The 23,424-nt window shown below is 46.0% G+C and overlaps 1 protein-coding gene across 2 annotated transcripts in view; it reads right to left on the bottom strand.

The window, feature by feature from the left end:
• The window catches only part of BRF1 (BRF1 RNA polymerase III transcription initiation factor subunit), a 329,398-nt gene extending 310,663 nt beyond the window's left edge, over window positions 1–18,735 (bottom strand). For both annotated transcript variants that reach the window (XM_030214801.1, XM_030214803.1), the window contains exon 1: window positions 18,364–18,735. In XM_030214801.1, coding sequence (XP_030070661.1) covers window positions 18,364–18,547 — 184 coding nt within the window. In that variant the 5' untranslated portion in view covers window positions 18,548–18,735. The remainder of the gene's footprint in view (window positions 1–18,363) is intronic.
• Window positions 18,736–23,424: the final 4,689 nt, after the last annotated feature.

Here is a 23,424-nt window from a genome sequence, read left to right as displayed (position 1 = left end):
TCCGATAGGTGTTGAAGGTATTCAAGCAAGATCTGTGTAGAGCAAGTAAAGGGATCTAGGGCCTTGCTCTCACACCAGACGGCAAACCTCCTCCATTTAAGAGTAGCACCACTTAGTAGAGTCTTTCCTGGAAGCTAGCAAGATCCGGGAGACACCCTCCGAGAGACCCAAGGAAGCGAATTCTAGGCTCCCAACAACCAAGCTGTGAGAAGTTGGGATGTACAAGTGAGCCCTCATTCTGCATGATGAGAGTCAGAAAATCCAATTTCCACTGTTCTTCGGAGGATAACTCCAGAAGTAGAGGGAACCATATCTGCCGTGGCCAGTAAGACACGATCAGAATCATGGTTCCACGGTCTTGCTTGAGTTTCAACAAAGTTTATCCCACCAGAGGCATGGGAGGACACAAATAGAGAAGACCTGTCCCCCAATTGAGGAGGAAGGCATCTGACACTAGTCTGTCATGGGCCTGAAGCCTGGAACAGAACTGAGGGACCTTGTGGTTGATCTGAATGGCAAAAAGATCCATCGAGGGGGTGCCCCACGCTCGGAAAATCTTGCAGGCTATGCTCATACTGAGAGACCACTCGTGTGGTTGCATTACCCTGCTCAGTCTGTCAGCCAGGGTAGTGTTTGTGCCCGCCAGATAAGTGGCTCGAAGGAACATGCCATGTTGGCTACCCAATGCCACCTCCGGACACAGAGGGCATAATCCAGTACCCCCCTGCTTGTTGGTGTAATACATTGCAACCTGATTATCCTCTATCCTCTGCCATAGACACTCTTGCACCTTTGATGACCCGCCCTGTAAGGCGTACAAAACCCCAACCTTGGCTGACTTCTAATATCCGCTACCTACGTTCCTGTACCCGCTCCGCCGAACGCCTCTGGCGGAAATCTCGGGCCCTTGCTGATTTCTTACACTTTAAGTTCATGCTGACCTCCTTCCAATCTGCTCTTTTACGTGCCAACAGGATTATTATATCCAACTGACCAACTCTCTTGGCTCTAATCCTCGACTTCTCTTCACCACATTGAACTCTCTCCTCAAGGTGCCCCCTCCCCCAACTCCCCCTTCATTATCTCCTCAGACCCTTGCTGAATTCTTTCACAAGGTTCAAAAGATAAACCTTGCTTTCTCTACCTCACCAGCTCTCCCTCCACTAGTTCGTTCCCCTCATTCCCTTTCCTCCTTTCCTGAAGTTACTATTGAGGAAACTACACTTCTCCTTTCTTCCTCAAAATGTACCACCTGTTCCTCTGATCCCATTCCCACCCACCTTCTTAATGCCATCTCTCCTACTCTTATTCCTTTTATCTGTCACATTCTCAACCTCTCACTTTCCACTGCGACTGTCCCTGCTGCCTTTAAACATGCTGTGGTCACACCTCTCCTTAAGAAGCCTTCACTCGACCCTACTTGTCCCTCTAATTACCGACCCATCTCCCTCCTTCCTTTTCTCTCCAAATTACTTGAGCGTGCTGTTCACCGCCGCTGCCTTGATTTTCTCTCCTCACATGCTATTCTTGACCCATTACAATCTGGTTTTCGCCCTCTCCACTCAACCGAAACTGCGCTTACTAAAGTCTCCAATGACCTATTACTGGCTAAATCCAGAGGTCAATATTCCATCCTCATTCTTCTTGATCTTTCCGCTGCTTTTGACACTGTCGATCACAGCATACTTCTCGATACCCTGTCCTCACTTGGATTCCAGGGCTCTGTCCTTTCCTGGTTCTCTTCCTACCTCTCCCTCCGCACCTTTAGTGTTCACTCTGGTGGATCCTCTTCTACTTCTATCCCTCTGCCTGTCGGCGTACCTCAGGGTTCTGTTCTTGGTCCCCTCCTCTTTTCTATCTACACTTCTTCCCTTGGTTCATTAATCTCATCCCATGGCTTTTCCTACCATCTCTATGCTGATGACTCCCAAATCTACCTTTCTACCCCTGATATCTCACCTTGCATCCAAACCAAAGTTTCAGCGTGCTTGTCTGACATTGCTGCCTGGATGTCTCAACGCCACCTGAAATTAAATATGACCAAAACCGAGCTTCTCATTTCCCCCCCCAAACCCACCTCCCCGCTCCCCCCCGTTTTCTATTTCTGTTGATGGCTCTCTCATTCTCCCTGTCTCCTCAGCTCGAAACCTTGGGGTCATCTTTGACTCTTCTCTCTCCTTCTCTGCTCATATCCAGCAGACCGCCAAGACCTGTCGTTTCTTTCTTTACAACATCCGTAAAATCCGCCCCTTTCTTTCCGAGCACTCTACCAAAACCCTCATCCACACCCTTGTCACCTCTCGTTTAGACTACTGCAATCTGCTTCTTGCTGGCCTCCCACTAAGTCACCTCTCCCCTCTCCAGTCGGTTCAAAACTCTGCTGCCCGTCTCATCTTCCGCCAGGGTCGCTTTACTCATACTACCCCTCTCCTCAAGACCCTTCACTGACTCCCTATCCGTTTTCGCATCCTGTTCAAACTTCTTCTACTAACCTATAAATGTACTCACTCTGCTGCTCCCCAGTATCTCTCCACACTCGTCCTTCCCTACACCCCTTCCCGTGCACTCCGCTCCATGGATAAATCCTTCTTATCTGTTCCCTTCTCCACTACTGCCAACTCCAGACTTCGCGCCTTCTGTCTCGCTGCACCCTACGCCTGGAATAAACTTCCTGAGCCCCTACATCTTGCCCCATCCTTGGCCACTTTTAAATCTAGACTGAAAGCCCACCTCTTTAACATTGCTTTTGACTCGTAACCACTTGTAACCACTCGCCTCCACCTACCCTCCTCTCTTCCTTCCCGTTCACATTAATTGATTTGATTTGCTTACTTATTTTTTATTTTTTGTCTATTAGATTGTAAGCTCTTTGAGCAGGGACTGTCTTTCTTCTATGTTTGTGCAGCGCTGCGTATGCCTTGTAGCGCTATAGAAATGCTAAATAGTAGTAAATAGTAGTAGTAGTATGAGAACAATTTGGTGAGATAGTCAATCTCTGAAAGCCTTTAGAGTGTTCCAGATCACCCGAAGCTCCAGGAGATTGATTTGAAGATTAGTTTCCTAGGAGGACCAAGCACCTCCAATGTGAAATCTATCTACACGAGCTCTCCATCCCAAGAGAGATGCATCCATCGTCATCACATTTTGCAGCTGAGGAATTTGAAATGGAAGTCCCAGAGTCAAACTGGATTGAATGGCCCACCACTAAGGAGGGCATACAAGCTCTGGGGACACATGGATGACATCTTCTAGACTTCCTGTGGTTTGATACCACCGAGAAGCAAGGTTCCATTGAGCTGATCTCATGTGAAGATGTGTCATGGGTGTAACGTACACTGTGGAAGCCATGTAGTGCAACAATCTCAACATCTGCCGAGCTGTTACCTGCTGAGAGGCATGAACTTTGGACGCGAGCGAGACAAGACTGTCCGCTCTACTCTCCGGGAGGTAGGCTCGAACCTTCTGTGTGTCGAGCAGGGCTCCTATGACCTCCAATCGCTGAACAGAGTAGAGATGGGATTTGACCTAGTTTAAAATGAACCTTAGTAGCTCGAGCACCCAAATAGTCAACCGCATGGACTCTTGAGTGCCATCCTCTGAGATGCTCTTCACCAGCCGAGGTACGGGAACACATGGATTCCCAGTTTGTGTAGCAATGCTGCAACTACTGCTAGACATTTGGTGAAGACCCTGGGAGCTGATGTGAGGCCAAAAGGCAAAACGTAGTACTGAAAGTGATGTGTTCCCAGACAAAATCAAAGATACTTCCATTGGGGTGGAAGTATTGGGATGCGAGTATATACATCCTTTAAGTCCAGAGAGCATAGCCAATCGTTTTTCTGAATCACTGGGAGAAGGCTGCCCAGGGAAACCATCCTGAACATTTCTCTGACTAGGAATTTGTTCAGGGCCTTAGGTCTACGATGGGATGCAGCCCCCCTCCCCCCCCACCCTGTTTTCTTCTGTACAAGGAAATACCTGGAATAGAATCCCTGCCCTTCTTCCCCTTGTGGAACGGGTTCGACTGCATGGGCCTTCAGAAGGACGGAGAGCTCCTCTGCAAGTACCTGCCTGAGCTGAAAGCTAAATGAATGAGGTCTCAATGGGCAGTTTGGAGGTTTGAGATACTAATTGAGGGTGTATCCGAGACGGACTATTTGAAGAATCCATTGGTCGGCGGTTATAAAACAGGCCACCTTTGGCGAAAAAATTTCAGCCTCCCCCTGACCGGCAAGTCATCCGGGATGGACACTTACTGTGGCTATGCTCTGCTGGAGCCAGTCAAAAGCTCATCCCTTGCTTTGCCTGGGAAGCAGCAGGGGCCTTAGGCGCACACTGTTAACGTGAACGAACGTGCTGAGGCTGAGCCTGAGTAGGCTGGCGAGCCAAAGGGTTGTACCTACGCCTAGGACAGTAATAGGAACTCCTCCTTGGCTTGCCAAAAGTTCTCCTAGATGAGGAGGTTGATGCAGAAGGTGCCCGGTGGGAAACAGAAGAGATGGTATCAGTGTGTTTTTTGATTTGGTCAGTGACTTCCTCGTCCTTCTCTTCAAAAAGGTTATCCCCCCTGGCAAGGGGCATCCACCAACCTCTGCTGAACAGAATGTTCCAAGTCAGAAACACACAGCCATGAGAGTCTGCACATTTCTATACTTTGAGCAGATATCCTGGATGCTACACCGAAAGTGTCGTAAGTACCCCAGCCAAGAACTTTCGACATGCGTTTTGCTGCTTGACCAACTGGCGAAAAGACTCAGCCTGCTCCGGAGGAAGCGTCTCAACCAACTCTGACAGTTCGCACACCGAGCTTCGCAAGTAAACACTCGTGAAGAGCTGGTAAGAGTGAATACAGGAAATAAGCATTGAAGCCTGGTACATCTTCCTCCCAAAAGAATCCAGGGTTCTAGATTCTCTACCTGGGGGGTGCCGAGGCATAGTTCCTGGAACTCCTGGAGTTGTGAGGCAACTGAGGCCTATCAAAACCAGGCGCACTGTGAAGCAGATACTGGGGGTCAATCTTCTTCAGCATGACCAGGACCGACAGAGGGGACTCCCAGTGCCTAATGAGGGTTTCCTTGAGTACCTCGTGGAAAGGTGTAGTCACAGCCTCCATAGGAGGAGATGTGTAGTCCAGGACCTCGAGCATCTTGGCCCTAGGCTCATCCTCCACTTCCAAAGAAAATGGAATGGCATCAACCATTTCCTTTACAAAAGATGGAAATGAAAGGCTCTCCAAAGGAGACTCTCTCTTTTCAGGTGGCGGGGAGAGTGCACAGGGAATCCCATAAGAGTCATCCAAGGAAAAGTACCTAGGATCCTCCTCTGAATCCCATGAGTGCTCCTCTTCGGTATCGGACAGTACCTCCTGATGTAAGTGTCGAGACCAAACCTGCCTCGGTGAGGAACCATGTCCTCGACAACGGCATTGAGAAGTCGACTCCTATCTAGACTCTGGTGAAGCTTCCTCCACCTACATCGAGGGAGCGCCGGTTTGAGTGGCAGTCGACACCAGGGAAGCATGCAGCTCCGGCGTCGGAGGCCGCAACGGGAGGCAGGGTAGGCGCGAGCACCTCCAATGCCTTTGAACACCATTGCATAAGGCCATCCAACAGCTCAGGCAGCAAGGCCCGGATGAGCTCATCAAGGGCCAACACTTGCAGAACCACTGGGGTCAACGTGAGAGCTGGATCTTGGCTGCTAGGAGACAGGCGCATTGGTACCTCCTGTATGGAGGGGGAGCAGTCCTCCCAGCACTGACGCTTCTCGGGTGCCGAATCCTTCGACGCACTGGAGCTCTCAGCACCATGTGTCAAGGGTTACCGATGATGGTGCTTCTTGGCCTTCGCCAAAAGCGCATCACCAAGGTTCCTCAGTGCCGACAAGGACAACATAAAATCCATACATCGCCTCAGGGTCAGGTCCAATGATGGACGGTCCCAGGGGGCTGCATAGCAGGAATCCTCGAGGCAGTTGAAGACCCACTCGATGCTTCACTGCTCCTAGTGTCTAAGGGTCCAGTACAAGCCATGCTTATAGACGTTCCGGACGGGATGCTGGAAGTCAATGCCAACGCTTCCAACCTCGATGCCGATGTCAAGGAACCGGACTTGGCTCCAAAAATACTCTCTCACTGAGCCTCTCTGGAATCCTGGATTCTCTTCTTCATGCAAAGATAGAGAGCACAGTTAGCCGGGCTATGGTCGGGCCCAAGACACAGTAGACATCAATAATGGGTGTCTTTCCCAGAGACTGTCCAAATGCACCAGGTACAGCACTTGATGCCACTGGGAATCTTCATGGACATGGACGGAAGAACTTTGTTGGCTAAATTAAACGACGCGATGGAGCCTGAAAAAGGAGCTGTCAGGTTCTTAGGTTCAGAGCCCGCGGGGCCGGGCTCTGGAGCAAACGTGAGCCCTTGGGCTGCTGCCGAGGAGCAACAGCAGCAGGCAAAACCCACCAACCAACACTGGGTAAGCACACCAGCAGGGACTGCAGGCACTGCCCAGCGAACCGGAACACATGGACTGGAATCCCCCGGACTGGAGGACACAGGACTGGAACACTGGACAGCAATCCCCTGGACTGGAGGACACAGGACTGGAACACACTGGACTGGAGCGCACCAGACTGGAACACATACCGGACCGGAACACACTGGACTGGACTGCACAGCTTCACCTGCGCTTGGCCACTACCCCCCCCCCCCCCCCAAGGGTTGAGCCCTTGGGTTCGAGTGGCCGGCAGGACTTACCGGATACCGGATGACACAGGGACCAGGACTGGAAACAGAATTACTCCTAAACCTAAACTGATCTAAGTGCTCCCAAGCCCTAACCCAGCAGGAGTGTTCCTAACAGAAAACTGACAAAAGGACTTCCTAAGCCCTGCTCAACAAAGGGACTTCCTAAGCCCTAAACTAACAGAGCAGGGAACTAAATACACAAGCTAACGCAGGTGCTACTAAGCACCAAGCTACAAGCAGTGCTCTACAACTCTAAACTAACTAAGGTGCTCCTATGCACCAAACAACCAAAAGAGCTCCTAGCACTAAAAGGGAAGACAGGGAAGGCACAAGGAAAAAGCAGGAAAGCAAACACACGCTAGCAAAGGAGCTTCCTAAGCCCCCACGCTACAGCAGTGCACCACCGCACTAACCTAACCCAGGTTCCACTAAGCACCAAGCTACTGACATACTTCTAACAGCAAACTGAAGTGCTTTCTACAGCACCCAAAACCCAAACAGCAAAGACTGCCATGCTCCCAATAGCACAAACACCAGAAGTACTTCTAACAGCAAAATCTGTAGTGTTCCTAACACCACCAAACCCTGAAGTACTTCTAACAGCAACAGAGCTTCCAAAGCCCTACACACAGCAAAGCTTCCAAACCAAGAGGGAAAAGCAAGGGAACCACAAGGGAAAAGCAGGAAAGCTAGACACACAGACACCAGTGCACACTGCACTAACACTAACCTGGACCTTAGCAAAAGCAAGCAGGGAAACTAGACACAAAGTCAAAAGTGCACACTGCACCACCCTACCTAAAGCAAACACCACCGTTGCAAAAGGCTCTGAAGGAAACACCACCTCCTTATCAAGGCCCTCCCTGATGATGTCACACTCCCTAGACCTAGGCAAAAGCACATTGACCCACAAAGGCCCAACCCACACCAATGCAACACCGTGAAGCACTTGAAGCCAGTAGAGCTAACTCAGTCCACCCACACAGCTGTAGTAAAGTAAAACAATTAACCCCATGCTGCTGGAAGCTGCCAGCACAGAGAGACAGAGCCAGCTCAGAAAGGACAGACAAAAGAAACAGAAGCCAGCTAAGAAGCTGACCCCCCAGGAAAGAGGTAAGTTTGAGAGGGGTTCTGACCCCAATCATAACAGGAGCAAGGTATGGTAAAAAGGAAAGGGGAAAGCCCTGGCTGAATTCAAGGCCTAAAAGCATCCTGATGATGACGGAAAAACAAACAAAACTTAAAACCGGGCAAAAAAACTAAAGAAAGTAAAGGAAGAAAACGATAGAAGTTCCAACAACAGGAACACAATTAAAGGGCCAAAAAGAACCAAAAAATAGCCGGAAGGCACAAAAATAGCTAAGACCGAGCAATGTGAAGACAGGATAAGAAACACACCTTCTCCTCACGCGGAAAAAGAACTGAGACCGCGTTCTCGCGGCAGGCGAAAAGGCAGTTGTGTCTTGCGCTCCACAAAGCTCTCGTTTAGCTATGGTAAATGCCGGACCAGGCGACCCAGATTGGCATCACCCACTTGTGAGAACAGATAAGCCTGTCTTTTTTGGCGCTTGTAAATTAAGTTACCTACTCTGTATACACATAAACCACAGTGGTTAACTTTAATTAATGCTATTTTAGATATTATGCATATAAAAGTTCATAGTCTGAACCAGCTTCAATTCATAAATGGTGTGATTTATTTTTTTTCTACAGACAAAGCTGTTAAATACAGAGGGCCAAACTCAGGCAAGACAACTTATGTTGGAATTGTCAATCATCCTCTGGAAACATAAAACGTATGCTGTTTGACTGCCCATCCATCCTGGCTTTCTAGAAAGAGATTTAGCCTACAATGAAATCAATTATTCACTGCTCTTCTGACACTTCTTATGATATTATTCTCCCAAGATCCCTCCATCCTTGCTTTGCATCTACTACATGCAACCCCAAGCTGATTAACATCCTTTTAGCAACTGATAGTCAACATCTTCAAGAACTGGAAAAATGGCAACTTTCTAAATTATTCTTTTTTGGTAGAATACAGATTGTTTGTACAAAAAAAAAATTGAAATTCGACTTTCTGAGAAATCTTCTTTCAAAATGTTGTACGCCAAACTTGGTTGCCATTGATTCTTTTCTAACCAGAAACTAACTGTTAAAAATCGTGTCATGTTTATATGCGCAATGCTGACACTTTCTTCTCTCCTACTATAACTCAGGTTCCTATTCTTATTTTTTTTCTTCCCCTTTTTTTCTTTTCTTTTTCTCTCCTTCCCTTAATATCCCTCTAAATTCTCAGTTTGCTTTTATGACATTTGTTACACTAGCATGTAATGATTTACTGTTCTCTTTTCAATTTGTATTTTCCCCTTCTCTTTCACTTGTATCTGCATTTTTGTTATTTCATTGTTTTAATCTTCAATAGAAAAAAACGTTACTCAAAAAAAGAAAAATGTTTTGAAAGTGGGCATTTCAGAGGCAAGTCGTGGGCATGAGATGGGAGGTGTTAACATAGTAACATAGTAGATGACGGCAGAAAAAGACCTGCACGGTCCATCCAGTCTGCCCAACAAGATAACTCATATGTGCTACTTTTTGTGTATACCTTACCTTGATTTGTACCTGTCTTTTTCAGGGCACAGACCGTATAAGTCTGCCCAGCACTAGCCCCGCCTCCCAACCACCAGCCCCTTGATTTGTATCTGTCATTTTCAGGGCACAGACCGTATAAGTCTGCCCAGCACTAACCCCGCCTCCCAACCACCAGCCCCGCCTCTGCCATCCAATCTCCGCTAAGCTCCTGAGGATCCCTTCCTTCGAACAGGATTCCTTTATGTTATTATGTAAGGTTTTTTTTTTTTTTTTGCAATAACGTATAGGAAAATGATTTCCTTGTGCTGATTTAGACCTGTTTTAAATGCGACTAGCTCAACACCAAACTTGTCTTTGGACCCATTTGTGATTTTGTTGAGTTGGAGAATGGAGAGGTGGAATCGTTAGCTCGTGAAAAGAGTTGCTAAGTGGTCCGTGAACCTTTTGATGCTCACATTCCTGCTTTCCCTTCTCTGTATCTTACCTCAAGTCCTTGCCCATATCTGCTAGCCCCCCAGCCACACCCATCCTTTGCTCTGTATCTCTCCCCCTTCCCCCACCAAACTCCACTTCCCAGACTCCCTGTTTGTCTTCTGTCTCTCATTGTTCCTCTGTTTGTCCACTCTCAGTTTGTCACTATGCCTTGTGCTACTGATGCTAGAAGAGAGTACTGGGTCTCACTGTGTGCAGTAGGTGGAGAAATGCACAGTGGTGTTATTGGGATTAGTTGATGCACCTGTGGTGGTGGGACACCTGCACGTCATCATGGATGCGCTGAATGCTATTGTGGTTGTCACTTTGCTGGATGTGGATGAGAGTCTGGAGGAGATATCCCTATCCCAGAGTATTTAGGCCAAGGACCCATTTCACAGATATCACTGACCAGAAAATGCCTTACTAGGTATCGCTTTGATAGAGCTGCAATACAGCACCTCTGTGAGCATCTACAACCCCTCTTCCAGACACCACCACCCAGGAATAATCCAGTGCAAGACCACCTTAATGTCACTGCCTGCCTGGCCTTTCTTACCACCGGCACTTTTCAGTCAGTAGTAGCAGTCAATGCAGACCTCACCCAGCCTGCCATCTCCAACTGTCTTGCCCAGTTCCTCAATGCCTTCATCGCTCACACCTCAGACTGTATTACCTTCCCCACTACCGTCCAGGCCCTATGCCATAGAACGCTTCCCCTCAGTCACTGCATCATCGACTGCACACATGTCGCACTCAGACCTATAAGAATACAAAATCATATCACTCCAGGAGAAGACGGAGGACAATCCACTCGCTACCCAGGGTCCACCCATGATGAATACCTTGCAGCATTCTGGAATCTACTGCAGGTTTGACCGAGGGGAGATCAGCAGCGGCTGGCTTCTCGGTAAGCTGTAATGGGATTCCCAACCCTCATATCCACTTCCCCTCCTTACGTCAACAACCTTCCTCCCTCAAGATATACCCAGAGCCCACACACGTGACCTACACTCCTCATACAAATACACACCCATGGCTACAATTCCTGCTCTCCCCCACAGGTGACAAAGGCTAACCTCAGCGAACCCAGCTAATGACTCCCAGTGTCCACCCCCAAAATAAGGCAGGAGGAAGAATATAACAACAAGAGCCATAACAGCACCCGCACCAATCATTGAGTACACTTTTGGCCACCTCAAAAACATATTCAGATGTCTCAACCATTCCCGAGGGTGGGGGGGGGGGGAGGAGGGAGAAGCTCCTCTACAACCCTGAAAGGTTGCCAAGATATTCATGGCCTACTGCATGCTGCACAACTTCACACTGCAAAGACGACAGACCCTGCCAGAGGACACACAGCAGCAACAGCCAGAAGAGAACGACCCCTGCCCCTCCTGCCCACAGAGCTGGGGGGGTCCATGCCAAAGACTCATACAGACCAATTTTCAGTAAAGCTAAGTGCAATATTTATTTCTGCTCACCATATTTTTTTCTATCCCCACCACCACCATCCTCTCTTCTCCTCCCCCTAGCACACACTCCTCCACCATCCTCTCCTCCCTACCCCCTCCGCCCAACACATACCACCATAGCTTGGTAATTAACTGGCTCCCAGCCCTACTACATCCTCCCCATCCCCTCTGAGGGCTCTCTCTCCCACCCCTCCCTCTAGCTGCTGGGGATGGTTCAGGCTTTGCAGCAGCACAGATAGTGTCAAAGTCCTACTCTGTGGGACTGCCACTGCCTCACAGCAGCTAGTAGATGCAGCTACTGCTGCTGCCCCTTGAAAGTCTGGCCACCTGGTTGGCTCTATGGCTGAGCTGCTGCTAAGCTCAGCACAGCTGTGTGCTATGGCAGTAAGGAACCTGGACTCAAGGTTGACCCACTGGCCTGAAGTCCAGTGAGTACCATCCACTGCTGCTTGGATAGCGGTTGCTTCTTCTCAGCTGAGGCGGTTGCTATGAAGCTGGACTGGTTGGTGTGGAGGTGGTGCCCTCCCCAGTTCCACCTGGTGGGCAGTAAGCTAGACAAGGCCCAAGTATAATCATGGTGATCTCGACAGATCCCCTCAGTCTCTGCAACTAAAAATAAAGCCGGTGCACAGTGCAGAACAGAAAACAGGATAGGAATAAACTGCGATTTCACTTTTTTTTTTTATTCAGAGAAAAAAACATAGAAAAAAATAGTAAAACTGAAAGGATCACCACCTTCCACCTGCTGGAGACTGAGAATACTGGATCTTACTATAGCTAGCTAGGACTCTTATTGGCTCTCACGAAGAGTCAGAATTCTCAGTCTCCACCTGCTGGAAGAAGTGCACAACCCATCAGTATTTTTCTGGGCCAGTCCAGAAGGACATTTGTGAGAACATCTGGTTCCTTTGGCTTTTCGTCATTTCCGCTGTTTTCTCTCCTCCGATTGTTGGTTTTAATATTTAATTCAAATTTTTTTAAAAATCCAGCTTTGTACAGAACCACAAGGATAAAATCTGTGGTGTATAGGTAGTCAAAGAGTTCATGAGTTGGCAAGGTAGCATTTTTCATACAATACTCAAGGACAATGGGCGACGTAGGGAGAGAAGCTCAAAAGAACATTAAATATTTTTACTTAAAGTTTTAACAGAACTCAAGCATATATGGGACAGATTCACAGAGACGTTAACCAGAGAATGGCAGAAAACTACTAATTAACAACACTGTGACCATAATATGCAGGCACAAAGGGAAGACTGAGTGAACCAACTGATCCTTTCCTGCTAATATCTTCTATTTTTGTATCCAACTGCAGCAGAGTTGCACAAACTGTTTTCATTCTCAAAGGCTGTACTACCACCAAAAATTGGCAAATGAGATTAATAGCAAGGAGAGCTATTCATAACAGGTTACCTATGCTGGGAGGCCAAGGCAGTACCAATTTTAAGACACATACCTATAAATCATTGTAAAATACCAGCATTTAAAAAAAAAACACAGTCAAAATCATGATTAATATTGCATTCATTTAGTAATAGTGTATTTTATAACCCGCATGCATGCTAGGCTCTTCCCCAACTATTCCCAAACATGCCTACACCAGGTTACATACAGGACACCTACTTTCATAAAATTACACCATGGAGCTCATTTTCAAAAGAGAAAAACATCCAAAAAGTGACATAAATCTGCATTTGGACATTTTCCTCACAAAAATGTCCAAACTGGTATTTTCAAACCAAATTTTTACATGGTTTTCTATGAAATTTGTCAGAAGTGCGTTCAAATCACAATGGGGTGTGTCAGAGGCATGTTAAAGGCGGGATCTGGACGTTCCTAACACTTGGACATTTTTCAGCCATAATGGAACAAAACAAAATTGTCCAGGACTACAACTAAGACGTTTTGGGCTAGACCTGTTTTTATAGCAAATAAGGCAAAAAAAAAAGGGTGCCGTAAATGATCAGATGACCACTGGAGGGAATCGGGTGACCCCCTATACCCCCCCAGTGGTCACTGACCCCTCTCACCCCCCACAAATGTGAATACAAATATGATTTAGCAGACTCTGACAGCCTCAGATGTTGAAGCCAGGTCTATTAGAGCAGCATGCAGGTCCCTGGAGTAGTGTAGTGGTCAGTGCAGTGCACCATGGGGTGAGGGACGCTGGTTCCTATCTTCCTCTACCTGTCACATTTGTAGTGGAAACTGCGAGTCCTCCAAAACTCACCAGAAACCCACTGTACCCACATATTGGTGCCCCTTTCACCAATAAGGGCCATTGTGTACAGCTGTGGGCAGTGGGTTTTGGGGGGCTCAGCAGACAAGATAAGGGAGCAATCATGAGATGTGAACCTAGAAGCATGTTTTTCAAGTCCACTGAGGTGCCCCCTAGGGTGCCCCATTTATCTTCTGAGATGTCTGGGAAACCAGTCTACTAAAAACACTGGCCCCTCCTACATCCCAACGGCTTGATTTTCTGTTTTTCACTTGGACGTTTTTGTTTTGGAAATTAATCAAAATATAAAATGTCCAAAGCACAAAACCTTGTTAGAAACAGTATTTTCTAAAACAAAAGGTGTACGTTTTTCTTTTTGGAAAATGAACTTTTCTTATTCAGATTTTGGACATTTTTTGCAAAGCGTCTAAAGTTGGACTTAGACATCATATCGAAAATGCCCCTCCATGTGTAAGAGGCATTTTACACATATACATGTCAAAAATCCTTTATAAAATTACCTCTAAAAGGCAACAGTACTACGCTGAATATTTAAATAAAGGACTATGACTGGTTGTAACATTTTGGACTCTATCTGCCATAATTTACACACCCCTTGAGAATGACTCTGTGAAAAAGCTATTGTTACTCTCTAGGATGGGGTGGGCAACCACAGTCCTCAAGGGCAACAACCCAGTCAGATTTTCAAGATTTCTACAATTAATATGCATGATTTACATGCACTGCTTCCATTGCATATTCATTGATTTGCATGCACTGCATCCACTGTATGTAACTAGATCTCATGCATGATTTGCATGCACTGTTTCCATTGTATGCAACTAGATCTCATGAATATTCATTGTGAAAATCTTGAAAACCCAACTGAGTTGTGGCCCTCAAGGACTGTGGTCGCCCACCCCTGCTCTAAGATGTATTCTGGAATGGTGAATATGACAAAGTGCAAAAGTTGTTTCTGAAAGGAAGACTACCACAAGTTATATTCTATGTCCATTTACCTTTGCTGGTCTTGGCACACCCTTCAACAAAGGATATTACTACTACTGCAGTGAATAACAAAGTGATCAAGGAAGGTGGATCTGCTAGAGTAGTAAAAGAAAAATGTTACTACAAGCATAACTAGGCTAGAGAATATACTCATAGATGGTAAAAGGGATGGGAGGCATTGTGGTATTCTATAAGGAAGTTTTGAATTTTAAGGTTGTTAAGACAGAGATGTTGGGGGGGGGGGGGTTATTGTCCTCCATGGATGTCAGAAGCTGACTCCTCTTTTTTAATTGATTTCTTGGTATATTTGCCTTTGCATTTAGAGTGGTTGTGTGTATTTTGGGTGACTTATTCATTTGATCCTGTCAATTGCTTTTGTTCAAAAAGAACATGTTTGATGTTTTTGAGGCACGTTCATTGCAGCAAATTTCCATTGAATGGAAATGTTCTTAATATTTTTTTGTCACTATCTTTGTTGGATGCATTAGTATGTAACCCAGTTGTGAATGAGAAATTGAAAACCACTTTGTAATCAATCAGTTTCTCACTTAAGGTGCAAGATACACAGATGTTAGGAGAGTTCAACAATTGATATAGAGGATTTAAGAGTCAACTGGATTCCACATATCTCTCGATAAAGAAGAATCGTTAAATGATGCGGTGTCGTTTTGGTATAGTACTTTGGATGAAGCATTGGATGTAGTGCCTCGTAAATGTTTGGGAACTATAAAGAAGGATCAGGATAATTGTCCATGGTACACAAATGCATTACTAAAATTGAGAAGGGAACTTAGAATAGCAGAACATATATAGAGATGAACGCGGGATGCTGCTGACTGCAACTTATAGACTGAAATTGAGAGAAGGGATGGTTATTATACCAGCAAAATTAGGTCTGCTACTAATAGACCCAAAGAACCTTTTTGGGAGCAGTTTCAGAAAGTGAATGTTAAAACAACTGCTTTATTTATTTATTTATTGCACTTGTATCCCACATTTTCCCACCTATTTGCAGACTCAATGTGGCTTACAATACCTGTAATGGCAACGCCATTCCAGGTTACAGAAATACATTTGGTGTTAAAAAGATGACAAGACAAGTTGTAGAGAGGATGAAACCAAATAGATCAGTGATTGATCCTTGTTAGTCACTGATCATTAGATAACATTCAGATTTTGTGATTCCCTCTGATGCACATTGTGAATGAATCTGTGAATTCTGGAGTTCTTACAGAAACATTGAAAATGTCGACAGTGAACCCACTTTTAAAGACTGGGAATGCAGATCCTACACAGTTGAGTAGTTATAGACCATGCTACCTATTGTGGGTAAAGTGATTGAAAAAGTAGTGCTGGTGCAACTTGAGTTTATAGATGATGTGCAGGGGCTGAATAAGTTCCAAAATGGGTTTAGAAAGGCTCAACATGTAGAAAGATTACTAATTTCCACAGTTGATGAGATCAGGCGAGGAATGGATGATAACTTTACTGTCTTGTTTCACTAGATGAATCCTCTGCCTTTGACAGAGTTAATATTTTATAGCGCTGCTGAAAAAGTTATCATAGATGTTACGGGGTCAGTGTATAACTGGGTGAAGTCATATCCGAGTGATACACAAATGCAGATGAAGATTGGAAACCAATTTTCTTCTTGTTACTCAGTGAGAATGGGAGAGCCACAAGGTTCTTCCTGGTCGGCATTGCTATTTAATTTATATGTATCATCAATAGGAGATCTTTTGAATGAGATGCGAGTTACAGAATGTATGCAGGTGATGTGCAGTTCTTTTTCCCTATAATACCAGGGGAGGATGTTGCTGGGCGACTTCAAAGTTATATGACCAGGGTGAACGGATGGAAGAGAACACATTGTTATTGAACTTGACAAAAACAGAAATAGTTGTGATTAGGAATAAGATGTGTGTTTTGCCTGAGATCAACACATCATTTGATGAATAGCTGGTGTCCACCAGTCAACACATGACAAGTCTAGGAGTTATTTTATCATTTATTAAACATTTAGATGATTATCTATTAAAGAACAAGTGATTAAGTCTGGTTTCTTCTGCATGCATATGATGGTATGACAAACCAATATTGAGCAATTATGACTTCCAGGTTATTGTACAATGTTTGCAATGCTTTCTATTTAGGGATGGCTAAGTTGAGAGTTAAAGTGATGCAAAATGCAGCAGCCAAGGCTGATTTTTGGAAGAGTAGATAGGTCCATCTAATGTCAATGTTAAAACAATTATATTGGCTTCTGGTGCAATACCGAATACAATATAAGGTTTTAACCTTGATTTATCAGAGTCTTTATCAGCCCATGCCCTGGTATTAAAAGCAAACAGTGCCACTGTACAAGGCACAGCAGGGTTTCTGGTCTGAATTCAGAAAATGTGCTTTGTGCCAGATCTGAATTAAGATTTATTATGCTGAAACATCTAAATGTGTATTCTCCATATTGTGACCGGGATTATGGATGGAACAAGTTTCCAGGGTGGGTGTTTTTGCATATTTGTTTTTTGCAGTTTTAGTGTTGAAAATGTGTTGACCAGGATTATGTAACAAGCTTTCAGGATGGGTGTTTTTGCATATATTTTTCTCAGTTTTAAGTGTTGAAAATGTTTTTGCAGGCACTTTTCTTAAAGATTAATTTTTTAGTGCAATCCAAGTGACTTTGTTAGGATTTAGTAATATACTGTTTTAAATTGTGTATGTTTGAAATGTAAGATGCTTAGTTTTGTTTTTTGGCAGGGTATAAGTTTCACAAATAAAGCAGGGTCCTCTACTAGAAGTCTACAATGTATAGCTCTAAATCACCTCTGAAAACAAACAGGGAAATGGAAGCATCATCTGTTTGTTACAGAAGAGTTGGAGGATTGGATCAAAGACACAGCAGCCTAGTGGTTACAGCACTGGGCTGAAAACCTAAGAAGTCCAGGTTCAAGTTTCACTGATGCGCCTTGTATTTTTGGACAAATCACTTAACCTGCCACTACTTCAAGTACAAACTTAGATCCCAAGCTCTCCAGGGAGAGGGAAATACCTACAGTACTTAGATGTAACTCACCTTGAGGAAAGGCAGACCCCAAGTCCAAACCCATATTATTCCAAGACTTTGGTGTAGGGCAATGTTCATCAATATTTTTGTGGCTGTGGCCCCATAATTGTAGCCAAAAAAAATTGTGTGACCCCCTCCCCCCAGAGGAGAATAATGATGCACCTATAGAGAGCCCACCCAAGCCATGACCCCAAATATGGGCTTTATGACCCCATTTGTGGTCCCGACTCACAGTTTGAGTAGCTCTGGGATAGGGCTATATGCCAGGTTGAAGCAACCATGCAAGACTGGAGTCCAACCAAAAAATTAATTGATCAGATGGTGCCTCACCAATAGTCAAGTCTGCTAATGTGATTCCAAGCAACACAGATTAAAGTTTTCCAAGAATACATGCCTAATAATGGTTGCCGAGCACCTCCATCTTTCCAAAATAGGTTGTTCCAGGCATTTTGACATATACTGTTTTCTTATGACAATTAATAAAGGTTTTATAGAAATATAAGACCATGTAAACAACAGGGTAAAATAAGATGTGGATTAATATTCCCTAAAGAAATAACGTCAGTCAGCAAGCAACCAACCCCATCAACACCAAAGGCCTCTGCTACTCCCTGGATTTCAAACCTAAGACAAATGCCATATATTATAGCACACTTTTGGTCTTGCAGTGGACAGCGCACAGGGTTCTCCCGTGCGAAGTGATACTTCCGTAGGCTTTGTACCAATTCCCGGTTACACAGAGGAAGCCAAGCGGTACAAACACAGCAAATCAGTAAGTAAAGTTACTCACAATCCAAGGACACAAACTGGCCGACAGCAGCCGAGCCTCCACCGCCGCTCTCAACAAACTGCACTTCGGACACGATGATATTGTCCTCCAGGACGGAGCCGCAGCCCGTGCACACCGCATCGCCGCGGGCCTGGTCGATATCGATGTCCGTGCAACCGCAGTTCTTACAGGCCCGGCCACTCATGTCGCCGCCGGCGGCGCCGCCGCATCAGGCAACAGAGGGGGGAGCCGCTTGGCGAGCTCAGAGCCCTGGGACACGGACCGTGGCTACCTGCCTATCAACCAGAAGCAATGTAACAGACCTTGGGACCCGGCGTCTTACTCTCCAGCGCACGCCTCACTCACAGCACACTCTTTCCACACGGAGGCCAAGTCCCGCCCCGCCGCCGCGCGACGCTTCTCTTCCGCGCGCCAGTTCCACCCGCCCCCTTCACGCGACAACAATCTGAAAACTCCCAGCAGCAGATTCGTCACAGGATTCCGACACAGCCCATTTGTAAAGGTGGGGGGGGGGAGAAAGGCGATAAATATTAATAAGTTCAATATGAGTGAGTGCGTGGAGGAGTAGCCTAGTGGTTAGTGCAGGCAGCCCACCTTGATCCTGGGGAACTGGGTTCAATTCCCACTGCAGCTCCCTGTGTCTCTGGGCAAGTCACTTATTGCCCCAGGTACACCAAGTACATATACCATGTAAACCATTTTGAATGTAGTTGCAGAGTAGTGTGTTAGCCGTGTTAGTCCACTCTTAAGGTTATCAATAGAAATCAAACAAAATAAAACATGGAAAAGAAAATAAGATGATACCTTTTTTATTGGACACTAGTAAAAAAGGCCCGTTTCTGACACAAATGAAACGGGCGCTAGCAAGGTTTTCCTCGGAGTGTGTGTGTTTGGGAGAGTGTATGTGAGAGTGAGTGTTTGAGAGTCAGAGTGAAAGTGTGAGTCCAATCCATGCTCCTCTGTCACCTGGCCCCTCCATTCATCCCTATCCAGCAATTCCCCTCTCTGCCTGAGGCCTGCCCTGCAATCCATATGCATCCATGCCCATCTGTGCCCTCCATCCATCCCTATCCAGCAATTCCCCTCTCCCTGAGTCCTGCCCTTCCAATCCATGCCCATCCATGCTCATCTGTCACCTGGCCCCTCCATTTTTCCCTATCCAGCATTTCCCCTCTCTGCCTGAGGCCTGCCCTGCAATCCATATCCATCCATGGCCATCTGTCCCCTCCATTCATCCCTATTCAGCAATTCCCGTCTCCCTGAGTCCTGCCCTTCCAATCCATGCCCATCCATGCTCATCTGTCACCTGGCCCCTCCATTTTTCCCTATCCAGCAATTGCCCTGTCTCCCTGAGGTCTGTCCTGCAATCCATATCCATCCATGCCCATCTGTCCCCTCTATTCATCCCTATCCAGCAATTCCCCTCTCCCTGAGTCCTGCACTTCCAATCCATGCCCATCCATGCTCATCTGTCACCTGGCCCCTCCATTTTTCCCTATCCAGCATTTCCCCTCTCTGCCTTAGGCCTGCCCTGCAATCCATATCCATCCATGGCCATCTGTCCCCTCCATTCATCCCTATCCAGCAATTCCCCTCTCCCTGAGTCCTGCCCTTCCAATCCATGCTCCTCTTTCACCTGGCCCCTCCATTCATCGGTATCCAGCAATTCCCCTCTCTGCCTGAGGCCTGCCCTGCAATCCATATGCATCCATGCCCATCTGTGCCCTCCATTCATCCCTATCCAGCAATTCCCCTCTCCCTGAGTCCTGCCCTTCCAATCCATGCCCATCCATGCTCATCTGTCACCTGGCCCCTCCATTTTTCCCTATCCAGCATTTCCCCTCTCTGCCTGAGGCCTGCCCTGCAATCCATATCCATCCATGGCCATCTGTCCCCTCCATTCATCCCTATTCAGCAATTCCCGTCTCCATGAGTCCTGCCCTTCCAATCCATGCCCATCCATGCTCATCTGTCACCTGGCCCCTCCATTTTTCCCTATCCAGCAATTGCCCTGTCTCCCTGAGGCCTGCCCTGCAATCCATATCCATCCATGCCCATCTGTCCCCTCTATTCATCCCTATCCAGCAATTTCCCTCTCTCCCTGAGTCCTGCCCTCCCAATCCATGCCCATCCATGCTCCTCTGTCCCCTGCCGCCTCCATTCATCCTTTTCCAGCAAGTCCCCTGTCTCCCTTCCATGACCCCCCCTTGCATCCATGCTCCTCTCTCTCCCATGTCCCAGCCTGGGCCGCCCCCTTCTTCCCCCCCCCCCCCCCCCTTCGCATCCATGGTGTCGTTTGTCCCCTGCCCTCCCGCTCCCATTGTTTTTCTTTTGTGGCCACCCTCTTCGCTCCCCCCAACATGGTTTTTATTTTTTTTTCTTGTTTTTAAATGTACCTCCGTGGCGGTTCCGGCAGTGAAGCGTCAGGGAAGGAGGCGGTGCTCCCGACGTCTAGGTTTCCCTTCGCTGTGTTCCGCCTTCTTTTGACGTCATCCTTGACGTCAGAAGAAGGCGGAACACAGCGAAGGGAAGGCTAGACGTTGAGAGCGCCGCCTCCTTCCCTGACGCTTCGCTGCCGAGTGTTGCGATTGGATGAGTGTCATTGCTCCGCCCTCGACGTCATCACGTTTGACGCGTGGGCGGGGCAGACACAATGCGATCTCACCCCCTTCACTTTTGGCTAACAGAGGCTTCATTCGAACGTTGGAGGTGCATTTTATATAGAGAGATAACTTAATACATTTCTTGATTAGCTTTCGAAGGTTGCCCTTCTTCGTCAGATCGGAAATAAGCAAATGTGCTAGCTGACAGTGTATATAAGTGAGAACATTCAAGCATTGCTATGACAGTCTGACAGGGTGGGAGGATGGGGGTGGGTAGGAAGTATGCATGGGGACATCAAAGCATATCATTGGTATTCTAACAGGGTGGGTGTGGATAGGTGAGGGGAGGGTGATCAACAGAGACATACAGCTTTATGGTTTATAATGGGCTAGGAACCCCAGGTCCTTGTTAAGTCCTTTCTGTTGGGTGTTAAAATATTCAATCATTCTGACTTCAAAGGTCTTACGTTCTTGTATGGTTTTAAAGTTACCTTTGAGGATTCTCACTGTGAAGTCACTGGTGCAGTGTCCTGGTCTTGTAAAATGTTGCCCAACAGGCGTGGGAACCCTGCTGGCACCAGCATTGTTTATATGATGTCTATGTAAATTGAATCTTGTCTTAAGCATCTGGCCTGTTTCTCCAATATAGCATCCTTCATTACATTTTTTACACTGAATGATATATACCACATTGGAAGATGAGCAAGTGAAAGATCCCTTTATGTTGAATATCTTTCCTTTGTGGATGACTTTGGGGTCCTGTGAAATATTTTGGCATAGTTTGCAACTGGATAAATTACAGGGAAGTGTGCCCTTCTGTTCCTTTTCAGTCTGTGAAGGAAGTTTACTTCTGATTAGCTTGTGTTTTAAATTGGGTGGCTGTCGGAAGGCCAGTACTGGTGGGGATGGGAATATCTCTTTCAGTAATTCATCCTCCTGGAGTATAGGTTGTAGATCTCTTATGATTTTCCTCAGTTTTTCCAGCTCTGGATTGTATGTCACTACAAGCGGGATTCTGTCTGTGGATTTTTTCTTTTTGTACTGTAGCAGATTCTCCCTGGGTGTTTTGAGGGAGGAGGCAATATTCTTGGAGATTATTTTGGGGTTGTAGCCCTTCTGTTTGAAGGATTCAGTCAGGGTTTTAAGGTGTCTGTCTCTGTCCCCTGGGTCAGAGCAGATACGGTGGTATCTTGTGGCTTGGCTGTAAATGATGGATCTTTTTGTATGTGAAGGATGGAAGCTGGAGTTGTGGAGATAGCTACATCTGTCTGTGGGTTTCTTGTATACAGATGTTTGTATACAGCCATCACTGATTGAGACCGTGGTGTCCAAAAAATTGACTTTTTCTGGGGAGTAGTCAATTTTGAATCTGATTGTAGGATGGTATGTATTGAATCCAGAATAAAATTGTTTCAGAGTTTCTTCACCCTCCATCCAAATCATAAAAATGTCATCGATGTACCGGTAGTATTTTAGAGGTTTGGTCTGGTGTGTATTCAGAAATGTCTCTTCCAGCTCAGCCATAAAAAGGTTGGCATATTGGGGTGCTGTCCTGGTGCCCATCGCAGTGCCCATTATTTGCAGATAGATATCATTGTTAAAGTGGAAGTAGTTGTGAGTTAAGATGAATTTGATTAATTTTGTGATAGTTTCTGGTGAGTATTGATGGTCCAGTGTGGATTTTTTTAGGAGTCTTCCACATGCAGCTATGCCATCCGCATGTGGAATGTTGCTGTATAGTGATTCTACATCCATCGTGACCAGAAGGGTGTTAGGTGGTAGTTGCTTGATATTTTTCAATTTATTCAGAAAGTCTGTGGTGTCTTGTATGAAGCTGTTAGTTTTGTGTACGAGAGGTTTCAGAATTCCCTCCATAAATCCAGATATTTCTTCCGTGAGTGTGCCAATACCTGATATGATTGGTCTGCCAGGGTTTCCCAGTTTGTGGATCTTGGGTAGCATGTAAAATGTGCCTACGGAAGGTTGATTTGGTATGAGTTTCTTCAGGTGAGGTTGCGCTTGTGTAGGAAATGTTTTGATAAGGTCTTTCAGCTGTTTTGTGTAATCCTGTGTGGGGTCCTCAGTTAGTTTCCTGTAGTATTTATTGTCTGAGAGCTGTTTGTGCCCCTCTTCAATGTATTTTTGTATGTCCATAATTACCACTGCGCCTCCTTTGTCTGCGGGTTTGATGATAATGCGTTCGTTAGTTTGTAGGGTTCTTATGGCCGCTCTTTCTGGTGGGGTAAGATTGTACAGAATTCTTTTTTGTTTGTTGGAGAGTTGTGATTTAACCCTATGTCTGAAACTTTCTATGTAGTTATCCAGTTTGTAGTTTTGTCCCTCCTGTGGGGTGAAATAAGTGTTCTTCTGTTTAAGACTGTATTTCGGATCATTTGATGTCTCTCTATTGTGGAAATGTGCTTTAAGACGCATTTTTCTGAAGAATTCTTCTAGGTCT

This window comes from Microcaecilia unicolor, chromosome 9 (assembly GCF_901765095.1).
Source record: "Microcaecilia unicolor chromosome 9, aMicUni1.1, whole genome shotgun sequence".
In the NCBI taxonomy this organism is placed as follows: Eukaryota; Metazoa; Chordata; class Amphibia; order Gymnophiona; family Siphonopidae; genus Microcaecilia; species Microcaecilia unicolor.
This window is presented reverse-complemented; position numbering and strand designations above follow the sequence as displayed.